Source organism: Nelumbo lutea, chromosome 7 (genome assembly GCF_056320005.1).
Source record: "Nelumbo lutea isolate HS-2025 chromosome 7, American lotus-T2T, whole genome shotgun sequence".
Lineage (NCBI taxonomy): Eukaryota > Viridiplantae > Streptophyta > Magnoliopsida > Proteales > Nelumbonaceae > Nelumbo > Nelumbo lutea.
This window is the reverse complement of record NC_142690.1, coordinates 8,024,544-8,037,944: the sequence shown is the minus strand read 5'-3', so window position 1 is coordinate 8,037,944 and position 13,401 is coordinate 8,024,544. Positions and strand designations below refer to the sequence as shown.

The following is a 13,401-nucleotide window of genomic DNA, read 5'->3' as shown; positions in this document are numbered from 1 at the left end:
AGCAAGGAATTTGAAAGGGGTGATAAAACTGTCTGAGGTTGTGTCAAAGTTAAAAATCAACCTTCAAAGAGTTGTGTAGTGGGGCTGAATTTGGAGGAGGAATTGGGTGAGATAGCTGAGGCATTAGGTTGTTTGACATCTAGTTGGCCTTTGAGATATTTGGGTTTACCTTTAAGAGTCAATCCTAGGGAGGGAAGTTTTTGGAACCTTGTGGTGGAAAGTTGTTTTAGGAAACTTGTGGCTTGGAAAAGAAGTTGTGTCCCTTGGGGGTCGAAACACTTTAATCCAATTCACCCTAGCAAACCTCCGAATTTGCTTCCTTTCTACTTTTAGGATGCCACAAAGGGAGGTGGTGAAAGTAGAGAAGATGATGAGGGACATTTTATGGGAGCCCGGAGAAGGAAGGATCATTTGGTTAGATGGGAATTAATATGCAAGAGAAAGGAGCAAGGGGGTCTAGGATTGGTTAACCTAGGGAAGAAAAGTTCAGCACCATTGGGTAAATGGCTTTGGAAAAGGAAAGACTTTGGCTCAAAGTTGTAGGGAGTATACATGGAGCAGAAGGCAATGGTTGGGATGCTGGCATTTCTCAAAGGGCTACGTTGAACTCTCTTTGGAAAGCAATCTGTGGCATTCTTCCCCAATTCTTAAACTTAATCAGGCATGATGTTCGTACCAGGGATAGGGTTCTTTTATTGGAGGATTTATGGATTGGTAACTCAACCCTCAAGGACATTTTTCCTTGTATTCCCTCTCTTGCTTTAAAAATGAACCAGTTCAAAGGTTTGTCTCGTTCTCTTTGTTTTCTGGCTTTAGCCGGGATTTGGGTTTCAGGAGAGATTTGAGAGATTTTGAGCTTGACTAGACCGAACAGTTACTTAGCCTGCTTGATCTTATTTCCTTGGACCCTTTTAACTAGATGCACATATTTGGTCCCCTAACTCTTTGGGTACCTTCTCTTGTTCCTCATTCTTCTCCTCCTTGTGTTTTGACCCTAACTCTCAGTCTTTCCAATGCAAAGAGGTTTAGTCTAAACCCATTCCTCCTATAGTGGGAGCTCTCTGTTGGGAGGCCTCTCTTGAGAAACTAAACACTTAGGACAACCTGCAAAGAAGACGACCTTGTCTCAATATAGTAGTCATACAAGAATACAGATTTGAACAGAAAATAAAAGAAAATTAGAAGAGAAGAGGAGAAGAGAAGAAAAGAGATAGAGAAGAACTCGTTGAAGGGTTTTAGGAGAAGAGAATAGTTGGTTGTGTTAAACAGCCACCCCACCCTTTGAATTTATATACATTCTTTCATAATTGTAATAGGACTTAATGCTTACATGGAAAGATAAGATAAGATTAAAACTAATCCTACTAGGAAAGCTAATCCTAATCAAGACTTAATTAAATCTATGCTGTCCCATGAGTACACTAATGTGGGGTCCACAGTTTCCTACACTCCCCCTCAAGTTGGGAGTAGATTTTGTCATTCCCAACTTGCACAGATCTTCCTCTAATTTCTTCCTTGAAACAGCCTTGGTGAGAAGGTTTGTAAGCTGCATGTCGGAGGTGATGTAGGGAAGGCATACTTCTTGAGATGTAACCCTTTCTCTGATAAAGTGCCGGTCCACTTCAATATGCTTAGTTCTGTCGTGGTGTACTGGATTATGAGCCATATTAATGGCAGCCAAGAGTAACTAGCTACAAGAGATAATAGGACTTTGATAGTGGTCATCTTTGCTACTAGTGCAAAAGTTTCTAAGTAGTCAATACCATATGTCTGAGTAAATCCTTTTGCAACTAATCGGGCCTTATACCTTTCAACAGAACCATCAGCATTATGTTTCACAGTGAATACCCATCTACATCCAACTGGTTTCTTTCCTTTGGGCTGATCAACTATTTCCCAGGTATTGTTTCTAATGAGGGCATCCATTTCTACTTTTATTGCATCTTTCCATTCTGGTACTGCCAATGCTTCTTGTATTGTTCTGGGAATAGAAATATTCGCAATGGATGCAAGAAAAGACTTGTAGGAGGAAGACAAATGATCATAGGACAAGAACTGAGAAATGCAGTGAGCTGTGGATGTGGCGCAACAACGCTTGCCCTTATGGACTGCTATGGGAAGGTCAAGATCATCTAATGAAGGTGAAGGCTCCATGACAGGATGTCTTTCATCTATGGTATTTGTGGTACCTAGATTTGGATCTGCAGAAGGAATTGGGGCTACTGTGGTATCAGGATCTGGATTTGCAGAGGGGGCTGGGACTAGCCCGGATTGTTGATGTCCGAAATCAACCTTCTCCATCGTTTGTGATAGACTCTCATTTCCCTGCACCTTTGACAACCTTCCCCATTACACCCTTCACTTAATGGGATTGGTAAAGGAACTTCTAATGTGCTAATCCCAGCCTCACTATTCTCCCCCTGAGGAGAAACCCGTGGATAATAGGGTTTATCCTCAAAAAAATTGATATCCATTGAGACAAATATTTTTCCAGAAGTGAGTTCATAACAGCAATATCTCTTTTGAATTTGTGCATAACCAAGGAAAATACATTTTGGAGGCCTTAGGATCAAATTTGGAACGATGAGGGCCAAGGATCTGAACGAAGCAAGTGCAACCAAAGGTTTTAAGTGGAATGGTGAACAATTCTTAATCAGGGTATAGAAGGGTAAATGGAGATTTCATGTCAAGAGCCCGTGAGGGAATCTGATTGATGAGATATACTGTTGTAAGAACAACATCCCCCGAGTAACGTATAGGCACATTTGAGGTAAATATAATGCCTCTGGCTACCTCCAGTATGTATCTATTCTTTCTTTCAGCAACCCCATTCTGGTGTGATGTATGTGGGCAGGTACTCTGATGGATAATCCCATGGTCAAGCAGGTAGGAGGCTAATGGGTTTGCAAAATATTCTTTTGCATTATCGGATCTAAAAACTTTAATTTTGACCCCAAATTGGGTTAAAATCATTTTATTAAAGACCTGGGTTAATGCTAGGACCTCATCTCGAGAACGCATAAGGTAAACCCAGGAAAACTGAGTATAATCATCAACAAATAATAGAAAATATCTGTACCCTCCCCCCCATGGCAGTGGTATGATAGGGTCCCCAAACATCAATATGCACAATTTCAAAAGGAATATTGCTCATGTTATTACTTAACGAATAGGTTGTCCTACAATGTTTTGCAAGCTCACAACTCTCACATTTCAAATTAGGCATTTGGACAGATTCAAATAAACTAGGAAACAAACTTTTCAAGGCCTAAAAGGATGAATGACCCATCCTATTATGCCAAAGCATCACCTGATCAATAGACTGAGAAATGAAGGATTTCTTAGTTTCACTATCTTCCTAATGAGCACTTCCTCCAAGTAGGTAGATTCCATTCATCTCACAGCTAGTCCCAATCACCTTCCTTGCCTCCAGATCCTGAAAAGCACATCGATCAGGAAAAAAGGTTATTGAGCACTAACTGAAAGCAAGTTAGTATTAAGCTTAGGAACATGCAAGACGGAGGATAGGGAAATGGCATTAGACAACTTGACGTCTCCTTTGCCAGAAATAGGGACAAGGGATCCATCAGCAATGGACAATTTGTCTTTGCCAAAAGACAAATGATAGGTAGAAAAAAGTGATGGCAAGCCCGTCATATGGTCAGATGCTCTTGAATCTATTATCCAATAATGTTCTGTATTACCTGAAGCTGAAGCATGATAAGCTGAGGCCCGATTACCTGATTGAGCAAAATATGAGGTTGAAGGAGCTAATGGTGGCTGAGGAGATGATATTGAGTTACTAACTTCACTTTCCAACTGTTTCAGAATAGCTCGGACAGCAGCTAGGGTGTCTAGAGGAGTGCCTCTTGAGGCTGCACTATTAGTGTTAACAGCCATATTAGCATTCTCCTTTTTGTTTCAGAGTTTTGCTGGAACTAGGTGTGGATGCAACTTCCAACAAGTGTCTTTAGTGTGTTTAGGTTTCTTGCAATCTTCACACACTAGGTCCTTCTTAGCCTCTTTCTTCATATCCCTTTCCTTATCTCCCCCAGACATGGGTTTAATTGCTGCCAGGGCAGATTCGAAAGGCTGCTGCTGCAATATAACCTTTCTCCTGGTCTCCTCTCTGTGCACTAGGGAATAGGCCTGAGACAAAGTCACACCCTCTCTTGTCAACAGCTGTTGTCTTATAATATCATACTCAGAATTTAAACCAGCTAGGAACTCAAATACTTTGTTAGTTTCAACTTGTCTTCTTTTAGTCTGTGCATCTCTCTGACTTTCCCATTCTATTGTCTCAAGATGGTCAATTTCATGCCACAGAGATTTTAGGGTTGAAAAATAAACAGAGACTTGTTTCTCTCCTTGTCTGGGATTTCTAACTTCCCATTTCAGCTCATAAGCCCTAGCAACATTAAGGGGCTGAGAGTAGGTTTCTTTCACAACATCCCATATTTCTTTAGCTGTTTTTGCCCATAAGTAATTTCGGCTGATGTGTGGTTGCATGGAGTTGCACAGCCATGTCATCACCAAATAATTTTCCTGAATCCACCTAGCATAAGTGAGATCCTCCTTAGTTGGTTCCTTCACATCCCCCAACAAGTAGTTCAGCTTTCCTCTTCCCCCAATGTCCATCATGGCTGATTTGGGCCCACTCTAAGTAGTTTGAACCATCAAACTTTACAGTTGTAACTGTACCAGTCAGCCTACTAGGTCTGCAGCAGGTAATAGTAGTAAAAGAAGCCCTAATTTCTGTGACAGTCGGCCTATTGAGACTGATAGCAGTAAAAAAACTGTAACAGTTCTGTTGTAACAGTCCTGCTGAAACAGCTCTACTGGATCTTCCAGAGAGCAAAGAAATTGAGGGAGACAAGTCCTGAAGCAATAACAGCCCTGAAACTTGAGGATTTTCTCTTAAACCCTAAAAAGGCCTAACAGAAATCTTCTAGAGTTTTTTCCGTACCTCTTATATCAAGGTATTCTTACTGCCGATCTTAAGAAAGATTGAAAAACTTACCAGAAAATTCTGAAAAGCTCTGATCTTGATGAAAACTTCTGGAGTTTTGATCGTCTCTCTCAGTCTTGAAGAGAAAAAAAACTGATCTTGAACCAGAAATCTTCTGAAATTCTGATTGCCACCTCTAGTCTTGATCAAGAACTGATCTTGATCCTCTAATCTTGAAGGGGAAATTCTGATCTTGAACAGAAATACTCTGAAATTCTGATCACAACCTCTAGTACTGATCGAACAGAAATCCTTTGAAATTCTGATCGCCACCTCTATTGATCTTGATCCTGTTCTCTTCCTCTGATTCTTCCTTGTTATCAAAGATACGATCCAATCTTTGGACTGCTGCTGTAGATAACCTCCAAGAATCAGCCGAAGAGAGCTTTCTCTATTCTTCCAGCCCTAGGCAACTCTCATGTGGTCGGCTGGATCAAACTCACATGAGAATCTCTAATCCAAGCTCTGATACCAAGTAGTCGTACAAGTCTACAGATTTGAACGGAAAATAAAAGAAAATTAGAAGAGAAGAAGAGAGATGGAGAAGAACTCGTGGAAGGGTTTTAGGAGAAGAGAGTGGTTGATTGTGTTAAACAGCCACCCCACCCTTTGAATTTATATACATGCTTTCATAATTGTATTATGACTAAATGTTTAAATGGCAAGATGAGATAAGATAAGATAAGATAAGATTGAAACTAATCCTACTAGGAAAGCTAATCCTAATCAAGACTTAATTAAATCTATGCTGTTCCACGAGTAAACTAATCTGGGGTCCACAGTTTCCTACAAATATCCCCCAATTGGTGTGTCCTCTGCAAAGCAAATGGAGAAAGTTGCTACCATCTAATAATATCCTGTCCTTTTGTTGCAGGTCTCTGGAAAAGATATTTAGTCTTTTTGGGTGCAGGTGGACAATGTCGATGCAAATTAGTGATCTATTTGAACCTACAACCCTCAGGTGGCCTAAGAAAAGAGGTAGAGTAATGTGGAGGTGTGTTAGAGCTGCACTGGTTTGGACTGTCTGGGAGGAAAGAAATTCCAGAAATTTTTATGAGAAGGAAAGGAATGAGGTCAATGTTTGGGAATGCTTTCTTAATAGAGCCATCAACTGGGTGCAGACTTTGGAACTCTTGTCTCCATTGTCCTTTGATGACTTATTGAGAAATTGGGAAGCTCAACTTTGATGGTAAGCCGCTTGTAGAATGGAAACCTCCTGAAGAAGGTATCATTAAGCTCAACTTTGATGGCAGCAGCCTAGGCAATCCAGGAACCTCTGGTATTGGGGGAGTGTTTAGAAATGCAGAAGGGTTAATTATCACTCTATTTTCTGGCCCTATAGGAGTAGGGGATTCAGTTAATGCAGAAATTCAAGCAGTGTTACAAGGAGCTGAATTGTGAACAGCTCTTAATTGAAGATGATTCCAAGCTGGTGATCCAATGGTTAAAAGAGCCAGAAACAGTAGCCTGGTCCTATTGGGGGGTTTTATGAAGATTCAGATGGTTAACTACAAACATGTCTGTCCATTTCCAATGGGAAAGATCTGCAAATGGGTTAGCAGACTCACTAGCTAAACAAGGGGTGCATAGGAATCAGATGTTTTGGGCTAAGCTGTAATTCTTTGTTTTGATCTGAGGCTGCATCTCTCGCCTCTTTTTGGGAACCTTCTCTGTGTACCTCTTATAATTCTATTAATAAAACTTCTCATTATTCACAAAAAAAAATGCTTGAGTTAGTAGTTTCTGCCATTCAAAGGCGTGGTGCTATTGGAACATTATACTGTTGGAATACCAAGATCAGTAAACATGTTAATGAAACCAATTCTCAGAGTTGGGTTTTTAGAATCTCAAATGGACTGCTATGATCAATTTTAGGCCATCTGTTACTTTCACTTTATTGAACTACAAAAATTTGGCTTGATATAAATGAAAATCCTGCTTGCATATTTAAGTTGCAGGAAACTGAACAGTAACACACTAACACCTAGCATGTTGAGTTATTATGGCAATAAGCAATTAGGCATAAGTTTTCCTTCTTCACATGATGAAATCATTCTCTATTGAGGAGTTGAACATCGTTTCTCTACTGTTACTCATAAACTATAGGTATGGATCCCATTGCCAAACGATTTATGTGGGAAGTGATATCCCGCCTTTCAACCAGACTGGGGAAGACAGCAGTTATTCTGACTACTCATAGCATGAATGAAGCTCAGGCCTTGTGTACGCGGATTGGAATAATGGTATGGCATTACATTGATATGCATAAGCCTAGATCAAGGGTATTAAATATTGACAAGGTCATTCTCTCATTATGAAACTTGAAGGTTGGCGGTAGGCTTCGATGCATTGGAAGTCCCCAGCATCTGAAAACACGTTTTGGGAATCATCTTGAGCTAGAGGTATTAAATGACTCTGGTTATACTATTATTTTGTTCATGTGTTTTGATAGTGTTTTTTTTTTTTTTGATAAGTTATGTTTAGATATAATGTTCATACACTATACATTTTCTTTCTCAAGAAAAAAAAAAAACTCTGTTCATTCATTTAGGTGAAGCCTACTGAGGTCAGTTCTACAGAGTTGGAGAAACTGTGCCGAAGAATTCAAGATAAGCTTTTTGAGGTTCAATGCCATTCAAGAAGCATATTGAGTGACCTTGAAGTCTGCATTGGAGCAATTGACTCCATAACACCAGAAAATGTTTCGGTGGCGGAGATTAGCTTGTCACAAGAGATGATTATGATAATTGGACACTGGCTTGGGAATGAAGAAAGAATAATGGCGCTTTTATCTTCTATACATGTTACTGATAGTGTGTTTGGTGAGCAATTATCAGAGCAACTAAAACGTGATGGTATTTTCATCCTGTACACCTTCATTTAAATTCTTCTCTAATAGCTATTTTGTTATTTCCAAGTATTTTAAAAGTTGATCAATGCTGGATGTGTCTGATAATATAAACTAGATTTTGCAATGTTTCCATCACTTTTAGTTAGGGAAGCTCTGTATATAATTTATTTTACCTGACATATATGATATAAATGTCATGGATTATAAGACAATAATTTGGAGAAAGAATTGGTGAACATTAAGACCAATTTCTCACTGAATCAGGTTTTCAAGAAGTCAACACATCAATTAATTTCTATTTAATGTACCAAATTCCTCAAAATATTTACATGACCAGGTCACTGATGTGGTATCCAGTTGAATTTGTGACAGAGAACAGAAGTTGGATTTAGATCTTATTGCCTTTTAGAAATTCACAGCCCTTTATAAAGGCTGTTTTGCATGGAGTCTCCTAAATGGACTACCAGGTGATCATTACATCAGCAGAACACTAAAATAAATTGATAATTATATAATGAAACTGTTGAAATAATTTAGTTGTTGGTGTTAGGGTCTGTTTGGCTAGTTAAAGCGTTTTTTATTTCTATTTTTTTTACTTCTGTTATGTCTGTTATTGTACTTACTTATAGCAGGGGCACAAGGGTCTTTTCCCTTCTTATTTCTGCCGCCCTATATATATTATAATAAAAGCTGGCGCCGCCAGCACTGTTACATTGCCAATCCCTTCTCTTCTCTTCTCCCTTCTCTCTTCTTCTCTTCTCCCTTCTCTCTTCTTCTTCTCTTCTCTTCTCTTCCTCTTATTTCTGGCCGGCCACACTGTCAAGATGGTATCAGAGCAGGAATACTGACTGAGAGAACAAATCGAACAAACTTCACTGAGAGAACAGATCGAACAGACTTCACTCTTCCAACTTGCTGAATCTGGGCAGAACAGAGATCTGAATCTGGACTGAGGAAAACAGATCTACAACTGGTACAATCCTTCCTTTTTTCTCTTCCTTACCCTCCTTGGTCGTGTACCAAGTGAAAAAACCAAATGAATCTGGGCTGCTGAATGCTGTCAGATCTTTATACCTTTGCTTTTTGGGATCGTGTGATCCTGTTCCTGTGTTAAGGCAACTGTAGGTCAAGGATGACCTGTTATCTCAATTATTTGGCTTGATTATAAGTGTTAAGGATCTCTCCTGCTGATTAATGTTCTTAGACATTCTGGAAGGCTGGTAGGTTAGGACTGTTAAACAGTACAGGTCTGAAATCTGTCGAATATTGCCTGTTTGCTGAAATAGGGCTGTCGAATGTGAGAAGAAGTAGAGAAGAAGAAGAAGATATGAGATGGGTTGCAGAATCATCCTCAGCCAGCCCTAATCTACTATATATAAGGACATTACATAATGTTACATGAACAGACAAGAATGCCCCTGATTAGTGATGGGACACCTAGTCAAAATAAACACTAAATAAGATTAGGCCCAGTAACTAAGGCCCAATAACTAATGACTTAAGACCCAACAAAGATAAACATACAAATTAAGACAGCCGAACCAACACTCCCCCTCAAGCTAAGCATGGATGTCAATCATGTTTAGCTTGCCAAGTAAGTCCACAGATTTCACTGTAGCTAGCCCTTTAGTCAGAACATCTGCAATCTGCATCTCGGAGGGAGTATAAGGAATGCAGAGTTCTCCTGAGACAATTCTTTCTCTAACAAAGTGGTGGTCTATCTCAATATGTTTCGTTCTATCATGTTGCACTGAGTTATTTGCAATGTTGATGGCAGCCTTGTTGTCACAGTACAACCTGAGAGGACACTCAATCTTTATTCCAAGTTCACCAAGCAGGATCCTAAGCCATAAAAGTTCAGCAACACCATGAGCCATGGCTCGGTATTCGGCCTCTGCACTAGATCTAACAACCACATTCTGTTTTTTACTCCATGTAACTACATTTCCTCCAACAAAGGTGTAGTACCTAGAAGTAGACTTCCTGTCCCCAACAGAACCAACCCAATCTGCATCAGTATATCCTTCAACTTCAATTTTACTGTTTATCCTGAACAGAATCCCTTTCCCCGGGCAAGACTTCAAATATCTGAGGATCCTTTCCACAGCTTTCATGTGAGGAATTTTAGGAGTGTGCATGAACTGACTGACAACATGTACAGCATAAGCAATGTCAGGGCGAATGTGGGACAGGTAAATCAACTTCCCCACCAGCTTTTGGTATCTTTCTTTATCAAGGTAGTCCTCTCCTACTGACTCTTGTAGACCATGATTCTGTTCTATTGGAGTATCTGCTGGCCTACACCCCATCATGCCTGTCTCTTGAAGAAGATCAAGGATGTATTTCCGTTGACATATATAGATGCCCTCTTTGGACCTTGCAACTTCAATCCCAAGAAAGTATCTCAGTTGGCCCAGGTCTTTGATCTCAAATTCAGCAACCAAACCCTCCTTTAGTCTTTTAATCTCTTCCTGATCATCCCCTGTAATTACCATATCATCCACATAGACAATAAGTGTCGTAAGTTTGCCATTTCCCTTCCTTATGAATAGGGTATGATCTGCCCCACTTTGAGTGTAACCCCCTTTCTTCATGACCCACATAGCTTCTCAAACCAAGCTCGAGGGGACTGCTTAAGGCCGTATAGGGCCTTTTTTAGTCTACATACCTTCTTGCCAAAACCATAACCTGGTGGAGGATCCATGAACACCTCTTTATGCAGGTCGCCATTCAAGAAAGCATTCTTCACATCCAACTGATGTAGCTCCCATGAAAAATTTGCAGCTAATGATAATAGAACTCGGATTGTTTTGAGTTTTGCCACCGGAGCAAAAGTTTCTTTGTAGTTAATCCCTTCTTTTTGAGTAAACCCTTTTGCTACCAGTCTAGCCTTGTACCTCTCAATGGACCCGTCCTCCCTATGCTTCATAGTGAACACCCACTTGCATCCAACAGTGCCTTTCCCTTCTGGTAGATCCACTAATTCCTAAGTCCTTACTTTCATTAAGGCCTTCATTTCTTCGTCCATAGTCTCTTTCCATTTTGGGTCAGATACTGCCTCAGAATACATGGTAGGAACATGCACAGAAGAGAGAGCAGACACAAAAGAACAATAGCGAGGACACAAATGTGAGTAAGACACAAAATCAGCAATGGGGTGTCTGATAGTACAAGAACGAGTAAACTTACGAAGGGCAATAGGAAGATCGAAGTCAGAGGAACTGATAGGATTACCTTGAGTTTCTGAGACAGGTTGATCCGAGTCCAATTGGTTGTTGTCATGCGTTAGAGGACCCTTCTTCCTTCTGTTGTAGGTGATTCTGATCTCTTTGCAGCCTGCTGGAGTCTTCAGTGATATTTGCAACATCACTAGTAGTAGCTGGTACAATGAGAGCCTCACTAGATTCACCCGGGATACCACAACTAGGTGGATCAGGAGGAGAAGATGGAAGGTCTGAGGTCGAGAGAGGTACAAAGAATGGGGAAACAGAAGAATCCTCTTCCATCCCACTAGTCTCCCCCTGAAGAGGATTCTGGGAAGAATGAAAATAAGATTGAGACTCAGTTTCAACATCAAAAACAACAAAAACTAGAGCAAACATATAATAACGGATTCGGAATTGTAACCAAGCATCGCCCATTGGTTCTATACCCGATTCATAACTAGAAAGTTTCTCAGGTCCTTCCCTAATCAGGGCCAAAACTCCGGTTATTTACCCTATATTTATTATATAAGAAATAATAGAATTCTAAGAAATAATATATATTATGTACTGTAATTTTTCCTGTTCCTTCGAAAGGTGGTACACACGTGTTCTGTTCGACCTACCTTCGATTGATTGTATTGTATAGTATCTCAAAACATACAATGCCTAAAAACTTCCCTTTTTCTTTTCTATTGAAAGAGAAAATAAATGTGGATTTTCAGTCACAGAATGAAAAACTCAGAGCAAGTTGGAACCATTAACTATTGACTGTGAATTCATGGTATCCAGAGACAAGGAAGGGCGTAGTAAGCGACGAAATGCTTCGGGGAGTTGAAAATAAGCATAGATCCGAAGATTCCCGAATAGGTCAACCTTTCAAACTACTACTGAATCCATGGGCAGGCAAGAGACAACCTGGCAAACTGAAACATCTTAGTAGCTAGAGGAAAAGAAAGCAAAAGCGATTCCCGTAGTAGCGGCGAGCAAAATGGGAGCAGCCTAAACTGTGAAAACGGGGTTGTGGGAGAGCAATACAAGCGTCGTGCTGCTAGGCGACATGGATTACTATCCTTTGGTTATTGCCAAATCGGTTGATAATCAATGGAAAAAACTCTTTTTTTCTTTCTTTACTCCTTTTCTTATACTTTACTTACAGATCATGACATGAATCTAGATCATTAGAAAGATCAGAATATGCGGGAACAAATAAACAAATAAATAGGGATAGGGATATAGCAGAAAAAAGAATACCACATCCTTTGTGACATATTTTTCTTGGTGACTGGATCATAACACTTGTATCCCTTCTGAGTAGGAGAGTACCCCAAAAAGATTCCCTTTGTAGCCCTAGGATCCAATTTGGTCTTCTTCGGATCCTTGACATGTATAAAGCATACACAACCAAAGACTCTCGGTGGAAGAGAAAAGTCAGAAAGATGAGGGCAAAGAACAGAGAAAGGAGTTTTCATCCCCAATACCTTGGATGGCGTTCGATTTATCAGATATGATGCAGTAAAGATTGCTTGAGACCAATAGGTTTTTGGAACTTTGTGCTGAAATAGTAAGGCTCGAGCAGTCTCCAATAGGTGCCTATTCTTGCGCTCAGCAATCCCATTCTGTTGGGGGTACTAGCACAAGATGACTGATGAATCATTCCAGCATCCTCCATAAACAGATTCAAGGACCTTTCAAAGTATTCAACAGCATTATCTGACCTGAATTGTTTGACCTTCGTACCAAATTGTGTTTCAATCATTTTGCAAAATGTCATGGTTACCCACGGCACTTCTTCTCGTGCTTTTAATAAGTAGATCCATGTACATCGAGAATAGTGATCAATAAAACTGATAAAGAATCGAAAGCCATCAACAGAAATAATAGGAGAGGGGCCCCAAACATCAGAGTGGACTAAGTCAAAAGAAGCTCGAATTTCATTACTCGAAGTTGAATAAACAGTTCTACATTGCTTTGATAGTTGACAGACTTCACAAACTAACTCTTGACTTGAAACACCTTTGAATAATTCTGGAAACAACACTTCCAAAGATGAAAAAGGTAAATGACCTAGCCTAGCATGCCACAGATGTAACCTAGCTATTGACTCCACATTGGACTGACTACAACTAGCAGATGTTTGCAAGGCCGAACTGATGTCTACATCAAGGTAGTAGAGACCTCCATACTCATGATCGCTCCCAATCGTTCTCTTCGTCAATCTGTCTTGAAAGACACAATGAGTAGGGAAAAAGGTTATGCTACAATTCAAATTTTTGGTAAGTTTTGAAACAGATAAGAAATTTGAAGAAAGATTGGGGACATGCAAGACAAATTTGAGT

General features: G+C 40.0%; 1 protein-coding gene across 4 annotated transcripts in view; it reads left to right on the top strand.

The window, feature by feature from the left end:
• Positions 1–13,401, top strand: part of ABCA1 (ATP-binding cassette A1) — a 144,985-nt gene that overhangs the window by 116,567 nt on the left and 15,017 nt on the right. For 3 of the 4 annotated variants that reach the window (XM_088955394.1, XM_088955396.1, XM_088955397.1), the window contains 3 exons: positions 7,115–7,251; positions 7,336–7,410; positions 7,560–7,863. In XM_088955394.1, the coding sequence (XP_088811520.1) occupies positions 7,115–7,251; positions 7,336–7,410; positions 7,560–7,863 (516 nt within the window). The remainder of the gene's footprint in view (positions 1–7,114; positions 7,252–7,335; positions 7,411–7,559; positions 7,864–13,401) is intronic. The other variant, XM_088955395.1, reaches the window with a different exon arrangement.